This window comes from Strix uralensis, chromosome 8, assembly GCF_047716275.1.
Source record: "Strix uralensis isolate ZFMK-TIS-50842 chromosome 8, bStrUra1, whole genome shotgun sequence".
NCBI lineage: Eukaryota > Metazoa > Chordata > Aves > Strigiformes > Strigidae > Strix > Strix uralensis.
Genome location: NC_133979.1, coordinates 27130230 through 27150911, shown reverse-complemented (window position 1 = coordinate 27150911; position 20682 = coordinate 27130230). Strand labels below are relative to the sequence as shown.

At 37.7% G+C, this 20682-nt stretch overlaps 1 protein-coding gene across 1 annotated transcript in view; it reads left to right on the top strand.

The window, feature by feature from the left end:
- Positions 1 to 20682, top strand: part of CDC73 (cell division cycle 73) — a 111954-nt gene that overhangs the window by 29442 nt on the left and 61830 nt on the right. The window contains exon 10 of the mRNA XM_074876760.1: positions 7953 to 8017. Within this exon, the coding sequence (XP_074732861.1) occupies positions 7953 to 8017 (65 nt within the window). The remainder of the gene's footprint in view (positions 1 to 7952; positions 8018 to 20682) is intronic.

The following is a 20682-nucleotide window of genomic DNA, read 5'->3' as shown; positions in this document are numbered from 1 at the left end:
TGTTTTCCTGTGCCATGCAGCACTGGTATTGTGATTCGCTTAAAACTGAACTATATACATCACTTGCAACCGTATCACAAGTGAATAAATTCCTTAAAGGATTTTTAATTTAATTGCCCTCAAATTAAGTTGTGGCCCCCAAATATTCCATGCAGAAGTGAGATTGCAAGCAGAAATAGTAATCAATAAAAGTAAAATAAGGCATTTTTTGTTCCTTAAAGACTATTTTTTTTTTTTTTACATTTAATCTAGTAAGAACTTGGAATTACATGTGTTTATGAAAAGCTTGCAGTATTGGGGATTTTTGGAAAGAAGTCTAAGAAAAAGGATGGTTATTTAAGTTCTAGGTATAATAACTTGCTGTCTTTATACTTTTGTATCCAGGTTTATTAGTAATGATGGATAACAAACACCTGGGAAAGCTGAACCCTATAGATTTGTGTTGCTCTGAAGGGTTTTGCTGTATGACTGTGCATGTGGTTGGCTAGAGCGTGTGGAAGGGAGGATTGTATGATACCTGTGACAGTGTGTGTAGTACTGATTTTGGCTGAAGATTGAAACAAAGCCAAGAAGGACAATGTCTCTAAGCTTTTGTCCCTGTCTCACCTGTTTGCTCCTTCCTCAGAGGTGTTGAAACTATAGGAAGGATTCACAGTAGTCCTCTCCTAGTTGCATCATGAGTGTGGCTTATTGTCTATCTGCAGCTTCATGTAATACTACAGTATTCATGAAAATTCAAAGTTTAGGGAGCAAAGAGGTGAGCTGTTTTTTCTTTGAATGTTTGCATGGTTTAATACAAAATTGTTCCATTAACAGTCTTGTTCTTAGCATAAACAGTTCAAAGCTCATAGAGCTAAAATAGTAAATTTAGGAATTTTAACATGAGATGCATCAAGTAAACTGCTGAGTTGCAGCCAAATTTCTCTTTCTTGTGATGGATCATTATTTCTGATGTGGTGTATCAGGATGCCTCTTTGGTTGGCTTACTGAAAATTTTCAGGCCAGATGGGATAGGCATTGGTGCTAGAATGGTTTAGATTGCTTTAATAGTAAATGTGAGGGGGTTAGTAATTGTCAAGTACTATTCTTGAAGAGCAAATAATCAGTTAAACCTGCTGTCAACAGAACTGCTTATGCAGCCCTGAGTCAGTAGCTGGTAGCTTGCTCTCAAATGGGTGTCTTGTTAGTGCAGCTTTGGTTAGGCAGGAGAGAGAAATCTTTCCTTTGACATTCTTAGAGTTCTGTGGCACACGCCATAGGAAATGTATTAGAATGTCTCTCGCAGTAGGATTCGTATGTCCTAGATATTTCCACAGTGGAAGAACATGTTACTTGGCTGTGCACCCATCATGCTGAACTGTTCAAATGGTTTTGAGGTGAGGAGGTGAGCTCCCTGCAATTACTTTCCTTGACTGCTGTTTCCTTCCTCTTGGTTTTGTTTCTTTCATGCAGGCAGTCATGCTGGTATCCTCTCTTCAACAACATAGAGCTCCATTCTGTGCTAAACTTTGGCTACTTTTCCTGTTGTAGTTTCATTCCTTTCCTTCATATTACTCCCTTTAGCTTTTATTAATGTCACTTATTAATGTGCATCTTTACTAGTGGTATTTTATTCATGCCACAGACCATCTTGTTCAGACTACAGTCTGTCATACCTTCTAGGGTAACACAATTCTTAAATTCTTGTCAGGATTTAAAAATTCTATGCCCAAATGTCATTTGGCACTTAGGAAGGTATCTTGTGTCCTCTCCTGTGTGCCTCAGTGTTTGATTTATAAGTACATATTTATTGATGTATGTGGTTTGCAGCTCAGCCAGTGATATACTGAAACTTTGAGCTGATGTGATTGTTCTGTAGGACATTCTAGGTAGTAAACTGTTTTGGATGCTATGGCTTGTTTTTTCCCCAGTTTATTGGGTGACTTTACCTGAGAATCCTCCTTTTGACATGCTTGTTCCTCCAGTAACTCCAGAGTGTGAAATAGCGCTGGGATGATAATCTTGAAGATTTAACATTTTTGTGACCCATTGAGTGCATCTCCCAGTTAGATGGCAAACTAAAGTTTCTCTGTGCTGCTCTAAGTGTTAGGTCTTTAAGGTGTGTTCCAGGACCATTGATCTTGTTTGCCTGCTATTGTTGTCTTCAAGGTTTCAACATAGCAGAAAGCCAATTGTTATTAAAAAAAAAAAAAAAAATTGTCCTATTTACTGTAAATTGGAGAGGGTCTTGCTGTACAGCCACATGATTTCAGTCTGTAATGGTGAAAAGAATATTGTTTACTGCATCCAAGGGTTTTCTTCAGGAAAGCTTGCTGTTGATTTCCTGCTATTGTCATTTATGTTTGAATTATTCTTGTAATTGTGTTGGATTTTCAAACATAGCTACAGTTTTTCAGACATATGCCTAGCTTTCAATCAGTCATAGGTTAAGCCTAGGCAACAGAGGACTATGAAGTTTTAAAATTTGAAGTGACTCTGGACCATAAAAAATATTTTTTCTCTCCTGTGCATTGTTAAGTAAGTTTCTTTACAAAGTATTTCTCATTATAAGTATGTTCTTTTAAATTGTGTCATTTCTATTTACACAAGGAGAATAGGAGAACTGGTAGCAGGAGATCCAGAGTTCTGAAACATGACTGCCTTGTTAGACTATCATTTATTGCGTTCATTTTTAAAGGTTGTAGGATTCTGCTTTTTTTTTTTTCTAGCAGAGAATATGTGCAGGCGTTTCACGTTTGGAAAGAGACTGCAGTCCATCTCTGTTTTCTGGCTTGGTGTGACCAAGTAGTTTGATAACTTTCAGTACTGTACATTCACTTCAGTGTTGGAAAATACACACAGATTCATACTGTAATTTTATTAGTACTGTGAGAAACTTTTAAGAACTTCATAATTACTTGTAAGATTATAACTGAACTGTTATATACAAACTGTGCAGAGAATTTTGTGAACGAATTAGTGTAGCTTGGAGATTTAGACAAGAAACTTTTTAACTTTTACTTGTTAGGGTATAGTACTGGAAAGGACTGTTCAGTAAACTCTTATGTAGAATGAAATTTCAAGTCAGTGATTTAATTAGCATGGGTGTGGAGTGGGGTAGTGAATCATTTCCAGGCAGTCTGCAGAGCTGTTGCTATCTGGGGTTTGAAGAGTATACAGCTGAAAAAAGAAGTGGTTATTTAATCTTATTCATCCACAATTCAAACAGTCTTTAACTTGAGCTCTTCAGAGTTTCAGAGACATGCTCCTTTGTTCTATTTGCCTCGACTTCCTTCCAGAAACTCATGTTGAGTCTTTTTAAAGCTGTTACTCTTTTGGTAATGTATCAGTGCTCAAGTTTGCACCTGGACTGGATGACTAGAGCTGCAGCAGGTACAGAATCAAAATTCAGAGTGACCTAGAGGGACATAGAGCAGTGGGCTTTAAGCAGATAGAAGGCACTTTGTACATTAATGCTCATATGCAAGGAAATGGAACATATGCCTGAAGGGTGATAGAGAATATAATCAGTCCAATAAGCTGATGCAGTAGGGTACATAGTTTCATTTCCAGGTCTAATTCTTTTAAATGAGAGAAGGCACTCAGATTGATAGACAGTGACGCTAGAAAGGTAACTAGTGAAGAACACACTGGTAAAGTGTATGCTGCTTCTGACAGTCTTTGCATCATTGAACTGTGAAATTGTGATTATAATACGTGCAATGACTGGAGAAGAAAAGATAGTCTTAATGTTAGCTGATGACAGTTTGTTTTTGAAGCATTAGAATTCATTATTCATTACTAGTTATTGTGTTTAGTCTCTCAAGATGTAGTTTTTAAGGCACTTGTTGATGTTGGTGTTTTTAACAATGCTTATGTTGATAAAACTGATTATATTTGGCAAACAGAAAAAGTTTCAATGCAGTTGTTCACAATACATTAGTGTGGGGCTTTGCATCCTTTACTCCTTAGTATTAAACCTGTGTTTAAAGTATTTAATATGGACTGCTTTTTGCCTAAAGGAAATGTGTATTATAACTTTGTAATTTTATTGACAAATGCCAATGTATTGAAGACTCCCAAGTCAGTTTTTTTAACAGTTGTTCTGCATCCAATTCCAAGTTTAAAAATACAGGTCTAAAGTCTTGCTATCATGATACTTTTAATAAAAGAGCTCTTTTCTTCTTAAATACACTGCTCTTAGGAGATGGCTTAAACTTTTAACTGCTTTCTCTATTACTGTCAGTGAAGCTGTGATTTTGAAACTGGAGTTAAAACGAATTCCTGGCTAGGCATTAATATTTCATCTCTGTGTTGGTGCGTGACTCAGCAGCACAGGTTCGAGATGGTTTGGGAGGGAGGGGAGAAACATAGTGCTTCTGTGTTCTTAGAGGGTACGGTACAGCATTTATGCTGGTGTATGCTGGGGGCATGTCCCCTGGTGCTCCAGGTTGCTCTGTGTTCTGCCCCTCTTTACTCTGGCCTGTGGTTCCTCTTGTATCCCAGGTGTGCTTTTGAACAGCTGCGTCAGGGTCAGCCGCTGCTCTCGGAGAATGCTCTGGAAGAAGTGCCTCTTTGCTTTCTAGCTTGGTCCTTGAATGTCTTTTACAACCAGCTGCATTAACCTGGAGAACACCCTCAGCAATTTTTGAAATGGGAATGCAGCTATAGCTGTGGAGTCCCTGACTTGGAAGCGTTTGTGTTCTGCTTTGCACAGGCTGTATACAGTGAGTGGAGCTGAAGGTACTGCTGTGTGTGGCCAAGTGTACAAACTGTTGAGACCTTATGAAGAGGCACAGAAGTGCTTTGGCAGGGCTCTCACTTGTAGCAGTGTTTATTTCACTAAGAAAAGTGAGTGGCTGACTGGTAGAGTATCACATGGTGAATGTGAGAGGATCAGGTCAAAAAAGCTATATTCTGAGAAAAGAGTGTCCATGCTGTTATCAGTTAAGGGAGGGTTGCTGTGCTTATCTGGAAGCTGGCAATGTTTAGCTGCTTGAGAGTTTGAGGCAGGAAATTTGAGAAGCTGGTGGGCAGTTTGGGAAGTGGTTTCTTCTACTCATCCCACCCTACCTGCAGGTAGCAAACCCTGGGGTCTGCAGCTACTGTTTGCAGGACCTTGTAGTGGCTGCAGTAACTGTTTGCAGGAATGTAAGTGGGTACCTACATTCTAAGAGATGCTAAATGGTCAAAGTAGATTTACATTAGTAAGGAAAAGTACTATTGCCGTTACTTACAGATTATAAAAACTCTTTTATTTGCTACCTGAGTAGCTGTTAAATAACATTGGAAGGCTTCTGTAGCTGCTGGGAAGTTTCAATATGCAAGAGGAGCCACCCAAATGCTTGAGGCAGCAGGTGGCTCTGTAGGATCCTAGTTGTTTGCTCCTCCTCTTAGGAGGAAGGGTCAGCACAAGGCAGGGAGCAGGAAACTGGTGAGAGCCAGAGAGCTCTTGTGGCTCATTAAATGAATGAGGACCGATTTTATGAGAGACTTTGGGAGATTTTTGCAAAAGATGAAAACCATTGGCAATTGAGCAGAGGCTTGTTCCCTGCCAGGTGCCCCTCTCCGCTTTGATTTACTTTCTAACTGTGCTGCTGGCTTTGTGGGCTTTTATTCCCTTTGCAATGCTGATGGAGAGTTGGGTTAGGGTTTTTTAATTAATTGAGAAGGAATCATAGAATGCGAAGTTTTATTAGGGGAAAAAGTAGAAAAAGAGTCCAGTGGAAAGAAATAGCTGAAACAGGGACAAACATGTAGAACTAATTATAGAACGAGGATTTGTGCTGAGGAAAGAAATCATGGCAGGCCAGCCACAATGGGGGATGCTGCTTTGCTGGTCTTGTTAAGGGGTGTCTGGATTCTTCAGAGTTTGGGAGGAACTTCTGGTTGAAATAGTGGGAAATTCTTCATGTCACAGGTAAGAGGAACCTGTAATAGGTCAGTCTAGAAAGGGGAATGGTTCCTCTGTCGGTGACCTGCTGAAAATCACAAACAACTGTCAGCCTAGATTATACACCTCTGATTTATGTCACTCCAGGTCAGCAAAAGCATCCATTCAGTTTAGGGGATTTCCACCAAGTGCCTGGAGCCTTGCAGAATACCACCTGAAATATTAATATGCTCCTTGCCCAGAAGCAGTGACCTACGTAGTCATAGAGAAAACTGTTATCCATGGAAGTGTTGGTTGAATGCACCTTTGCTATCTTTAGCTCAAGTTTGAGCCCTGAGCTAAGAATCAATGCATAATTACATCTTGGGGTTGGGGGGAAAGGCAGGAAGGCAATATCAGTGTATAAAGAGAAGCTAAGCTTCTCTTTTTTTTTTTTTTTAGTAGAAAAGACTGCATTCATATCTGTACCTGTGTTTTGCTTTCTCAGAATCAGCTCTGTGTAGTTCAGGAATGTTAAATCAGGCAGAAGGGGAGGGGTGGCCTTGAGAAGCCAAGATGAAGAAGGGCTGGAGCTGAGGTGACTTTGTGTAAAGCAAAACATGATCAGTAACATTAGGCCTGTCCACTTGGTAGTTGGTGGTAGGTCTGGTAGCATAATCGAGGGGGTGAGAGGGGAAAGGTAAAACCAAAAACAGTGTTCAGAAAGTAGATACCTGTCTCTGAGAGGAGTATGATCAGTTTTCAACTGTTGGGTATCTTTTTCTAGCCAGTGGAGAGTTATTAAATCTGGGAGATTTTTCTGCCTCATTTCCTACAAGTGTCTGATAATCTTCCTCACCTAAGGAAGAAAGGATGAGCAACTATAGATGCTTCCCAGAGCATCTGCATTTTTTTCAAGGTTGTTTGGGTTGCAATTGAAGTTAATATACTCACGATAAGAGCAAGAAGCTCTAACAGTCTTGAAAAATCTAGTATTTTTTGTGGACTTTTTGTAGGTTCAGGTGTGTGCATTACTTAGATTCTACATTATTTTTGGTTTATTAAGTTTTTGTGCTGATGAGGTGGTGTAATGGCAAAAATCTTCCAATTCCAATAGCTGTTTCTGCACAGTATGTTACCTTTACCCAAGTCTAGTTGAAATAGCCCAAAAGTTGCTTAGATGTAGACAAATGCTTGCTTATCATGGTCTGTTTGGTGATTATCATGCCATTTTAAGTATGAATTACTTGGGTGGTTGGTTGATGGAGTCAGCTGACAGTAGATGCATGAGACTAGGGAATTTACAACAGAAAAAACGTTTTCTTGTAAGTCCTGGTGGCAGTATTCAGGAGCTGACTTTGATCTCAGAGCAGTGAGAATAGGATGACAGAGGAGGAGTATTCAAAAGCAAACAGGCTGGTGGCAGCAGGTTTAGTCATTGAGCACTTGCAGGCTTCTGGCACTTACTCAGCATAAATTCAGCCTGATTGAAACTACTAAAAAAAACCCCAAAACCCCAAAACAACCCTTTTTATCACCTTTAGTCTGGTAGTGTTAATTTATGTAGATTCTATTCTCTGTATCATATGTCAATGACATTGTTGCTCTTTTGCACTCCAGAAGTGAATTTATCATGTTAAGTGGCCACAGTTTTATAGACAGCATGTAAACTGGTTTCTTATCAAGTATATTTTTTCATTAATACAAGTTGAATATGTTGCTTTTTAATGCATTCTGGGAATATGAAGTACTTCTCCATTTTGTTTTGAAGAGAATTTCTGAGACTGCATGCATGTTGTAACATACTTTCACAAAGATTTAAATTTATATCTTTTGAGTCATTTGAATGATTCTATGCAGCAGGAAAAGCTTACTCTGGTTACAGAAAGCAGAAATACCAAACAGACCTCTGTCTAAAGAAAACAAATTTCCTAATTACTATCCAGGTTTTGTATTGTGAGCAGAACCTAAGCCCCTACCAATACCAAGATGCGTTCTTTTCAAAAATAATTTCTAAGATATTTCCAGTGTCGTCCATTTAGACATGATGTCCTTATGTTCATAATGATTTACAAGAGTCTTTTTTTTTTTTCCTTTGTAGAAACGGAAGGCTTTAAAATTGATACCATGGGCACCTATCATGGCATGACTCTGAAGTCTGTAACGGTAAGCTAAAAGTCTCTTCCTAAATGTGTTTTATAGAAATGATAGTGTACCTCTCTCTATATATATTTCTCTTGTCAACCTGCCTTAGGCTCTGGAAGGCCACTTTGGTTGACTGATGAAAATTCTTCTCTGTGAAAAGATAAAATGTGTTTTGATTTGGTGTGCATGTTCTGGAGATCTTTGCTCAAGCGATTTGTCTGCAGTAAAAGGGTGTGCTGGGAAGGGTTTGCTGGCAAGTTCTTCTGGTGGAGGTGCAGCTTTTTTGTGCTTGACTATACTAAGATAGCCAGATTTTTGCCTGCCTTATGTATGTTTGTGAAGGACATCTTTCATAATTGTAGGTGATAAAACTATACTCACAAAACCAAAGTATTTGGAGTATTGCTCTGTCTCCTACTCTGCATTTAGTAACAGTAAACTTGTTTAGTAGTGGAAAAATTTGACCTCTGCATTATTGTTGAAGCTTTCTAGCCTAGTGAGATGGGCTTTTTCTGTATGACTTCATAATGCTGTCAGTGGGAATTGCTACATACAGACATGAGAAAGAGACCCTCAAACAGATTTCCTTTTTTCTGGCCCATATTTGCTTTTGTGGAAGTGGGTTGAATGCTCTCAAACAACTGCTGTTTTGATCTGCTGGTAAGTAGGACAGATGCTACAAAACTAATGTAGAGCCCTCGTTAAGGTTTTTGCCATCTGCATACCTATATAAATCTGATGAATAGACAGCACTAAACACTCTCCTAAATCTATGCACTACTTCTAGTTTGCACTCCTAATTTGAACATAAATTAGTATCTTGAATGTAAATTTCTTAAAAACACTTAGAGCTTTTTCTTATTTGATAAAAGTTCTTGTCCAAGTCTTTCATTCCCAACCTCTTTTGGACTTAAAATACTATTTAAAAAAAAAAGGAAGGGAATGTATTAAGGAATGAATCTACTTAGGTCTAAACAGTGTTGTTTCTAGATTAATTCAGAAATTGATTGGGTGAAGGAAGAAAATAAGCTGTTATGTCTGAAGATTTGTTTTTGAGCCTTGCATGAGTTTAGGTCTGCTTTATGAGGGATCAAGCAGTGTTGTTATACCAAACCCAGGTTTCTGTGGTGTAATGTATGTGTTTCAAGTGGTAATGACTTGGTAAATAGGTTCTGTTTAAATTGCCCCGTGGGGAGGAAAAAGAAAGAAAAAAGGGAAGAAAAAAAAAAGGCAAGTTTATAGTGAAATAGAAATGTTGAAATGTTTTAGGCTTGCCAGTATAAAAACTGTAAAAGTGATGCACAGTAACTCTAAAAATTATTATTTTTTTAAAGTTTGTTAAAAAATAATTAAGGTTTTCTATTCTAGGAATCTTAGCTCCTGTATTCAGCATACTACCTAGAGTTTTGAGGTAGAGCTGTTAAACTGTGGTTGCTGGTTTCTTCCATTAAGAAAGAAAATGTAACTGCTACTAAATTACTAGTAAATCTTTTTGCAACATAAACTAGAATTTTTTTGAAATAACTATTTAAGAGGTATTGCATGACTGCACATAAAGCATCATCTGGTGTCATGAGAAATATTAAAACTCCATCTGTCATTTAGTGTTTTTCTAAGAAAGAACTTGTAAGGGATTTTTGGAGCCTTATTTTCCAGACTATTAAAAACGTGCCCTAAATGTTTAGCTCATTCATAAATTGTGGTGATATACTGATTTTGTGTTTCAGATGGGGGAGAAATAAATCTGTTAATTCTGTGGCACAAAAATGTTCATCTGTTTTTGTCTAAACTTTTTGACAGTGGTGGACCACATAGTTCTAACCTATAATCTTCAGATCGTTGTTTTGTATAGAATACTTAATCTCCTGCTGGTTACCAATTTCGTATTATGCTTTTACTCAGGGGGTTTTTTTGTGATTTGGTCCTATTTTTTTATGCTAGACAAAGCTAGGGAGGAAATGGGAAAGTAATTTCTTCCCCTAGAGGTTTAATGGAAAAATACATTATATTCATCGATTAAACCATAGGAATATGGAGGATAGCTTTGGAATTGCGTTCTACCTACATGGTGTCATCTGCTATCCTTATAGTATTGCTATAATCCCTTTTGTGAACTCAAAGGACTCAAAGTGTTAGGTAGCCCTTTGTTAGAGACTGTCTTCAAGCTTCAGATCCCTAATTTCCAGATGAATGTGAAATTTGAAAGGTTCATTTGTTTACGCCACTGTTCTCCTTTACTTAGGTAGCTCCTCTGTTTATTCTGTGGTGTTTGTTTCCATTAATGTATTTATAGAGAGCAGTCACATTCTCTTAAAAACTTCTTGTTTTGCTTTGCTAAACAAGTCTTATTGTGAAATAAACTTTCAATTCCCATGGGAATTTTCTTTAGCTACTTCAGTTAGAATTTGTGTTTGAGCAGGGAGAAGTAAAATTTCACGGAGGCTTCTAAGTGAGATCCCACCAATGGTTTGTAGAAAGGCATTAAGAATTTCTTACTGCTTCTGAAATTATAAATATTGCCTTGAGAGGGATGAATTACATATTTTACTTTATCTTCATTCTTTATCACTTTTTCATATCTCCTTATTTTTGCTCTAGGTTCCACTTAGGTTATGAGTTGCATGTTGGAAGAGATTGTTTATCCTAGCATGGTGGTTCATTTCAGTGTTTAACATTATTGGTAATACTGTCTACCCTGACACTTGTTCTCTCTGTGTTACATTGATTCCTTTGGCCTCCTTGTCACCCATTGTCCTTTATGTTCTTTGTCTGAAGGAAACAGTTTGTTTTGATGATTAGTCTTCTCTTTCAAAGGTTGCTTGAGCCATTACCTTCCAAAAGTTTTGATCTTGCTTGCAAGTGGAAAAAACTTTGTAGACTTATTATTACCTGGAGTGTAAACTGTGACCCACTGTCTGAAGTTACCCACCTGCTTCTCATGTAAAATGTGTAAGAAACTTTTATTTGTTTGATGATATATTCCCTACATGTCTTCCACTTGCACTCTGCCCTATTGTAAATCTCTGTAATGATAATTCTGAAATGTGCAAAACTTCTGTTTTGTGTTTGTTCTTGCTGAAATGTGAGTTGTCCTAGATGCTTGTTCTTTTTAACAGCAAAACAAAAACTTCTGCGTCTTGACTGCTTTCTTTTCATCAGTGATGTTGGAAACTTTCTTAGCATTCAGAATTTGTGCCAGAACAGATGGTGAATGGTGGGCTTTTTCTGAAGTAATGTCAGCTAAAATAACTTGTGCTGCTGGCAGTTCTTCCCTGTAACTGGGTTTTTGCTTAATTGGCATACTTACTTTCTCTTAGGAAGAACTGACTTATTTAATGAGTTTTTATTGTGAAGGCATGATTTCATTATTCTGAACCTGGAATTGTTTATAACAGGACATCTTCCTCAGAAAGCCTTTTTTTAATACCTGTGGCACCTTCTATTTGCTTGGATTGATAATGTTTTGGAAACGAGTAAGCTAGTGGCGGTGGCTCTTGCTATCTAGATTACGGAGCAGTTCATGTTGCAAATTGTGCAGCAGGACTTTCAGAAATGTACAGGTCTACCTGCAAGCTTCACTTCAAAGCATAATCCCCTGTATAGCAGGGCAACTTCTGTTTTTTAAGTAGGAAAGTTTACTGTTTGAGATGGATCAAATAAGAGCTATGGAAGATAAGTACATTAGTAATTTTTGTACCATGCAGGGTGTAAGGGAATGCTGAGAGAGAATCTTAAGCCGATGTTCTTGACATGTTCTTTCTTACTTATAAATTGGACGTGTTCAGGGCATTAGCTTTCTGCTTTTCTAAAGAGGAATGTTAACTTGGACTCTTTAGCCAGTGTCCTCCAGTGGAAGCCTAGAAAGTGGGTATGACCTTTTACATAAAATGAAATTGAATTTTGGACTACTGGTTTCTGTAACTAGAATGTTTGAAGTATTTAACTGTTACTGTAGCTTGAGATGTCAAGATCAGAACAAACTAGCTATCCGCACCTATGTCAGGATACGGGAGAAGCTGCTTGTTCCACGAGTGTCTGATAAAGCAGGCTTTTACAGATTCATACTAAAGTGTATCCTTTTCCAAGCTGAGTGCATGCTTTGTATTGACTGTGTCCACTTGCAAATATCACCTGTTTCTCCATGACAGTAGTAGTCATGGTGATGCTGGTTTTATTCCTCTCTTTTTTTTTTTTTTTCTTAAATTTGCATGACTTTAATATGAAAGAAAGGAATGGAGTGGTAGCCTGTGGAGTTCTGTGGAAAGATTTCCTCCAACTTCTGACAGTCCTGACTGGTCATGAGCTGTGATTCAGTGTGGTTATAACCTTGGGTGCAAGCAGTAAGATCTGCATAGTACTGCAGTAGGCCCTTGTAAAAATTACTGTGTTGCCTTTGTTAATTGCTGGAAAGCTCTCCTGTTTGTAACTTCTGGTTTCTTTTAGTGTTCATGGCTGCTGAAGCTCAGAAGCTTCCTTTGTCTCTGTTTTTGCAGCTAGTAATGGAATCTGTTGTTGATCATCTGCACTCATAAGCAGCCAGAGCTACTGTTGGCGTTTCTCCTACTGTTCAGTGAACAGGTGGATAAACAGGTTTTTTTAGGTACTGAGATGATATCCTTACCAGATAGTTTGGGGCTACCCTTGAAGCATCAACACAGTTAGTGAGGGTTTCCGTTGAGGCACTTCACTTGTAGCACACAAATGCAAATTTCTTCAGTGTATTCAGACATGTAAGTTTTATCTCTAGTAAGAAATTCTATTTAAGTTTTCAGTGCTTCTGAGTTCAGTGATAATGTTTTTCCTACAAATTAACAAAAGTAACATCTGTATTTCTAATGTAAACTGCCAGGCTTTACAACAATCTCTCAGTTGTAAAATTACCCTGAGTAAACATGTGATACTATCAGTAATTAAAGAAAATACATTACATTTCAGTTGAAACAAATATATTCCATAGTCCCAACAGAAAACAACTAATAAAAAAAGGTGCTCCCTATGTAAGCCACAGTACAGGCAGACTTTATTTCAGAAGAATTGAAAGATTGCTTCAGCACCTCTAAGGTCAGCAGTGTTTTTCATCAGTTTGTGGTTAGTATTACATCTTGATTAGTTAATTAACTAAACAAAGTGTGTTGCTGTTACTGCCCTCAAAATCTTTTGAGTAAGGTATAGTCTCAGTGATTTTACTATTTTAACTGACAGGTTCTTTAATCTCTGGTGTATTTTCAAAGGATTAGTGCGTAGTAGAATGAAGGGAAATGATAGGTTTCTGGCACCTTAAAGACTGGGCCTTTGGAGTGGAAGCATGTTGGGGCAGAAGCAATCAACATGGTGTATGCACATATTTTATATAAAAGACTGCAGATAATTGGTATGCTTCTGTGTAAGTAGGTAAATCCACAAGATCTTTTTTTAATTTGTTGTGAGGAATTAAGATTGTGATTCAGTGCCAAAACTTGAAATGACTTTTCAGAAGCATATGGGGAATTGGACATTCTCTCTCAATATACAGAAAAATAGCACTTACCTTTAAAAAAATCAATAAAAAATTAATAACTACTTATCCACATGTCACCAGTTTTCTGTGTCATGTCCAGATCTCGTTAAAATACTTGAGAGCAGTGGTATTGAGGGAGGAGTCAACAAAACAACAGACTCTTTGAAAGCACTTGAAATGGGCTCTGAAGCAGAGTGTAATTTCCATGCAGTCTGTGCATAAGCTGGTCATTATTTTCAACGTGAGTATAACGCCAGCCTGCCTGCGCCCCCACTCCCCTCTGTGGGCTGAGCTGCCTTCTGTGAACTCCGTGTGCGTACTGCTCAGTTTTTAACCATCAAGAGGAGGTGGAGAAACCTGTAATAATTGTCTGTTAGGAGAGTGTTCCATAGATGCTGGAGGTAGGGACTTCTGTTTTCATTGGATTTGTAAATTTTTTTTCATGTTAGGTATATTTATCTAACTAATTCAGACATAACCATAATGTTCTTGGTCCCATGAGGGTTAAGGGCTAGGACATGACACTAACTCAAAAAATCCGTGAGCTAGAGAAATGGATGTTTCCCTGAACAGTCTGCCAGCAACCTTACACTGCTCTGGGGTAACAGACTAATGTATCTACATTACTCTAGCAACAGTGGTTAAATGCAACCAAGTTTCCTATGAACTATTACTATATTATATATTTAAGGTCCACACAACAATTTCAGTGGTTGGCATTTAATTGCCTCAGTTGTGTTTCAAACATTAAATAAATAACTCTTCCTTAAAGAGTTTTAGTGTGAATAGTCAAGCTGATAGAGACCAAGGAAAATCACATACAAACAATGCTTTCAAGAAAAATGTGTTAGGTTGAACAATGCTGCGCTCGTTTTCTTGGTGTTTGTAAATCATGTACATCTGTGCCAAGATATCTTGCTATTGCACTGCATTATACAATAGAACTGTCTGTTTTGTTCCTCATAATAGGTTTTATTTTATTTTGAGACTAAGAACTGCATATTCAAGAAAAGAAGTGGATGTTGTGTAACCAGTCACGCATCTGCAAGTTAGGCATTCCTGTGTTGCCCAGTATGCTACTGAACAAAAGAGGGAGCAAGATCTGGAGCCCCATCTAGCTTTGTTACTGAATGAACGTGTCTGAAGTCACTGTTCTGTGTAAAACACGATTGTGTCAGCATGCTAAGTGTGCTTGTGGCATGCCTGTCAGGTCCTTGAGTGCTTTAAATGGAGGAGTGCCAAGTATGAGAATCCGAAGTATTTCGGAGTATATATTGAAGTGGAGCTTTAGACATCCAGGAAGCTTTACTTAGGAAAGCTTGAGAGCCTTAAAAATTCTTGGTATGAATTTTAAGATGACTTGCTAGTCCTGTCTTGACCAAAAGGTGAATGACAGGAGTTTATTTGCTAGCCTTATGGGTCTCTCTTGAGAAACTAATCTGCCATGTACACTGTGTACTAGGAGTCAGATCCTTTATGAGTGGTTCAGGAGAACATGACCCCAAACAAAAATGTCTAGGAAACTTCATTTATGTTCTTCAAATTGGATGTCCACTTTCTTCTTGAATCCTGTATAGGTGCCTAGATTCATTTGTGTTTCTCAGGTCTTAAGATTTATGTGTAAACCCTATTAATGAAAGTTTTATAGGGCATTGCTCTGATACCAGCTGAACTTGAACTACATTTTTTTTAATACTTTGTTCTAATTGTTCTGATCAAATATCATTCGCTTCACATAGTTTATGTTAAACAATGTTGTCAACATATTTCCCTGTACAGATTATCTCCAAATATATACTCAATATGTAATAGCTGCATCTTCAACTTAGAGTTCGTCATCAAATTTCTTCTCATGGGGAAAGAACAACTTAGCTATTATCATAGAATCATCTGGGTTGGAAGGGACCTTAAAGCTCATCTAGTCCCACCCCCCCTGCCATGGGCAGGGACACCTTCCACTAGACCAGGTTGCTCAAAGCCCCGTCCAACCTGGCCTTGAACACTGCCAGGGAGGGGGCAGCCACAGCTTCTCTGGGCAGCCTGTGCCAGTGTCTCACCACCCTCACAGTAAATAATTCTTCCTTAGATCTAATCTAAATCTACCCTCTTTCAGTTTAAAACCGTTACCCCTCATCCTATCCCTACACCCCCTGATCAAGAGTCCCTCCCCACCTTTCCTGTAGCCCCTTTAAGTACTGGAAGGCCGCTATAAGGTCTCTCTGGACCCTTCTCCAGGCTGAACAACCCTAACTCCCTCAGCCTGTCCTCACAGGGGAGGTGCTCCAGCCCCCTAATCATCCTTGTGGCCTCCTCTGGACCTGCTCGAGAAGGTCCATGTCCTTCTGATACTGGGGGCTCCAGAACTGGACACAGGACTGCAGGGGGGTGTCTCGAGAGCAGAGGAGAGGGGGAAAATCATCTCCCTTGATACTACGTAGTGTTGTAATTTATTCACCAGTATTGAAGGGTGGTGTAAAGGTCTTACAGACCCAGTAGAAATGAGTATGTGACAGATGGCGGACCAAAAGGTAGTTCACCTTAACATCCCTTCTTCTATTGCAAGTTTATCCGCATTTGCAAAAATCATCACACGGGTAGCCATCCCATTGTCTTTGAATAAGAGTTTTAACAAAGCTTTGAAGGTTTCTAGCATGCTTTGCAATTCATGATACAGTAACTAAATCAAAGTTACAGGTCAAGTATTTAATGATCAGCTGAGCCATTTATGTAACAAATGACAGAGTCAAGATTTCCTTCTCTGTTCAGTTCTTGAGATTCTACCATTGTCATTAGGCCATGTGTGCACTTCACTGCTTGGTTATTTGCTCTTAATGGAGTAAGATACAATTCATTATTTGTGCAAACAGGTTTTCTGAATAAAGTACTTGTTTATATGTAACTTAACGTCATAGTCATACCTTTTTCTGAGTAGTAGGAAAGTAGGATAGCTTGATTGTTACCCTAGCAACATCCACAGGAACATGCCTGAAAGCCCAGTCTCACATACGTTTCACTCAAGCTACTTACTGGTACTTAGTTAAGCTAAAGTAAATTCTCCTTTATGTGTGTTTTTATTTTTATAAGTTCTAAACTTTGTCCTTATTGTCAAGGTCCTCTTGAACATTCTTAAGGACTGTTGTTTTAATTTGTGGATTTTGTACTGACGTTGCTATTTTCAAGGTCCACCTCCTTTCTTTCTTGCAATTATGGGTTGGTTTTGGTGGGGTTTTTTCCCCCTTATATTCAATTCTCAGTATGTGGTTGTTAGTGTTTGAATCCAGCCAGAGGATATCTCAGTGTGGCAGACTTCCTTCACAGGTGTACAGTTATTACAAGAGTGTGTTATAGGCAGGTGTTCCTTAGTTCTTGCATCAGAATATGTAGGGCAAAGATAGTAGTTGCTAAACACATCAGACCCGCAGAGCTCACACTGAGGCAGATCTTTGGATGCAAATGTTAATGAAATGTGAAGGTAAAAACCCTGGTTCTCAATCTTTTGGGGGTTGGATATCATTCAGCACTATTTCAATGTAGTGCAACATCACTAATGAGAAGGTCTAGTTGGAATATCGAAATAGGTGATATTTTTAAGCCTTTAAGGCAATTTCTTCTTGCACTGTTTAAGAAGGTAATTGATTAAGGCTGACTTTATTTTGGTGTCTAACTTTATGTGACTTTTATTGTTCCATTTAAATCCAGGTGTTAATCTGCCTGTGTTTTTTATGCAGCCACATGCTGTTGCTGTTGAATCTGCATCCTTCCTTTCAGGATGTTTAAATGTGTCTTATTTATCATTGCTAGGACAATCTATAGGCAAAGTCCTGGTTTACTCAGCTTTGCTACTGGTTGTCCTGGATACAGTGTGTTTCAGCGTAGACTTTCTCGTTAGGTAAATGACTGTAAAGAGTATATAATGATCTCTGCATTAGTTATGGCTCACTCAGCTAGCGTTTATGCAATACTTGATCATACCTTCTGGAATATACCTGTGATTACGATCTGCTGAGCTGCCATCTGGAGCTGTATTTATGTTTTCACTGAGCAATATGCTATTGTGGAAACTACTTGCATCACTGCTGCTGGAAGGGTGTTTCTTTGGTCTTTATTCATCTAAACCTCTCTTAAGGACACTGCTCAGCTAAGTGAATTAAGGGGTCACTTGCATATGTCTGAAAGTGCATGTATATAAAGCATTGAAAGATGTATTGTCTGTCTTCATTTTCATTCACCACTTTCTGTTTTGCCTCTCTTCATTCCCAAAAGGATTGTGGGATATTCTGGAGGTTTTTGGTTTGTCTGGTTTCTAATATTTGTGAGTTGATAAATGCATAGTATGAATATGAATTTCTTTGAGATAAAACATTCTGATTTTCTTTTAAATTGTAAGAACAATTTGCAGGTTTTTTTGTTTGCTACTATATGAACATATCAATCTTCAGTATTTACTATTTAAAATAATAAAGGTTTGTTCAATGTACTTAAAATTCAAATTCATCTAAAGCAGGTGGTAAATTGGAATAAATTGATAAATAACTTTGAGAATTGATTTTTTTTTTTACACATACATATTTTGATTAGCTAGGGTGTAAAACTTCATACAACATGAATATTAACAAAGGATATTTGTATTTTACCTTAAATTACTATTACATTTGTCAAACTAAGTTTTAGGAAGTTGAACTGTTCGATTGGCTTGCTGCTTTAGGAGACTTTGGGTGTATTATTGGAATTAAAATATCTTGTGTTTTTGGCTATTTGAGGTTAAAAGCAGACAACGCTTTTTCTCCATAAAGGTGTATGAGTGGGTTTTGTGCACAAGCAACAGATACACTTTTAAAATTCAGTTAAAAGTGTGAAGCAAAACTTTGGGTGATTAAGCAAAGTGATGTAGTGATGTGATAAGATTGCTTGTAGTTATCTGTCAGTCTAGTTGCTGTAAATTCATAGTACTTTTAATTTAGAATATATTTTTTTAAAATTCTAGGTTTCTTCATAGGGAAAAAAAGTAATTTTTTTTTTTTATTTTTTCTCTATAATAAGCTAAGTTAAGTGGGTATCTCCTCATGCCTTCCCTTGACCTGGAAGGAAGTGCAGTTGATGAGTTAGGGGTGTTTGCTTTTGGGTGTCTTGGTGCTGCCATTTTGAGGACAGAGAGAAAAAAGCACTGCCTGCTTATCCCTCCTTGGGAGCAGTAATTTGAGGGTTTCATTTCCCTGGCCAGCAATTGTCATAAAAATTGACAAAGGCAATAGCTTTTCTACAGGTTTTACTGAAATTGGAAAGTAGGTTCAAAACATACGGTGGAAGAAAGGAGGGAATGTTACTCAAGTAGGCTGCTAACAAATTGTTTTTTTGGGGGGCGGGGGGGACACTCTCCTTTGGAAGAAGGAGCTTGAGGGTGCGTCATGCAGCAGTATTCATCAGTCCTACTTACTAGTTATCTTTGGAGCAGTTAATGTAAATCAGGCAAACAGATTGCAATTTTACTGAAATTAAAATGCAATCCAGTTGTCATTAAAAAAGATAACCTGCCTGATAAATTGTGTTTTACTGTGGTTACTCAGTAAAACAAAAGACTTGTGGTTGGAGAGGGCTTTATAAGGCCTTAAGCCAAATATTTTGTAGCTAATAGTATATACAACGGATTATAATATATGCAACATATACAGCTACCTCATATTGGTCTATAAAATATGTTATTTTTTTAGGGTGATACTGTATGCTGTAACAAACCATGCATTTTTATTGTAGGTTTCACATTTATAACTAGGTCTGGAAAATAATGTCATGAAAAAGCTTCCAAAAATATCTGAACATGAACAGCAGGTGAAATGCAGATTAAAGCAGTAAAATACATATTAGAATACTAAATGGATCATAATGCCATCTTAAAAATTAAAATCTAAAGGGTCTCTGGACTGCCTGGTGTAATGTTACATCTGTTTTTACGGGGTAATTTTATAGTTGGCTCAAATTTCATATGTGAAATTTGAACATGTAAATCAACTTCCATGTTCATACCTGAGATCTTTTAAAAATTGTATTCACTTGTTTGTTAAGTTGCCATTCAGACTAATGGAAGAATAACCTAATCGGGCAGTCTGCTCACCTTTATTTGGGTGTACTAAATATTTAATAAGGGTAACTTTCATATGCATGTTGTACTGTACAACAAAACCACATGTTCAATAGGTTTCTTATGTTCCTCTCCCTGGCAGTTCTCAGCAAAACTCTTAATGTCCTCTTATTTTCTCCTCTGGAAAGCTGCCTGTAGTTGGCTTGTATGAAACAGTGGGAATTGTAGTTCAATATGAATGTGAAATATGTAGTGAAATATGAATGTGGGTATTAGATCCTTTTAAACAGTGAACACCATAACAAATAATCCTTATGCAGGAAGCATTTTATAAATAGAAATCTACAATACACAGAAAATATTTGCAAGTACTATTTTATCACTCCTTTATATGGAGCTGAGAGGAAAAGACTATAGAAGGTAATAAGTACTCAACATCCTCCAGGTTAAGATCAAGAATGTATTAAATTGAAACAGTAGTTACTAGTATACTAATATTTCTGAAAGTTCTCAGTTATGAATAAAAGTCATACCTTTAAGGAAGTAATGTAACTTTTTCTGATGCCTCTCATAAGTGGAATGAAAATGATTGATAAACCTGACATTTAATATTTGGCAAACTTCAAGGAGTTTCTGCCTTATGTTCAGTAAAGTGATGTTTCTTTAGTGAAGCCATATTTAAACTCTATTAAAATGCATAGAGATATATTGATACTTCATAAACGTGGCATAACTAAAGAATGTTCACAGCTTTGAGAAACAGGTTATGATTTTTTTTGTGGCCCCCCCCCCCCCCCCTTTTTTTTTTTTTTCTTTTGAACAAAAGACTCATTTTGGCTCAAGTAGGCTTGGCCAGTTTCCTCTCCTATCACATTCCCCAGAAGGAAGCTAAATTAATTCTGTCTGTAAGAAGATTAAAAGCTGATGGGGTGGGCAGATGTTTTCTTTTCTCAAGGGTGGAGGAAGTCGAATAAGGTTCTCTGGCAAGTCTGAAGATGATGGGAGGAAAAATGCTTTGCTTCTAGTTATATTGCAGAAAGGCATTTATGCCTTTTTGTAATATGTTTTGGGGTTTTTTTTGGTGGGGAGGGAGGGCTCTCAGTCATTTTTAAA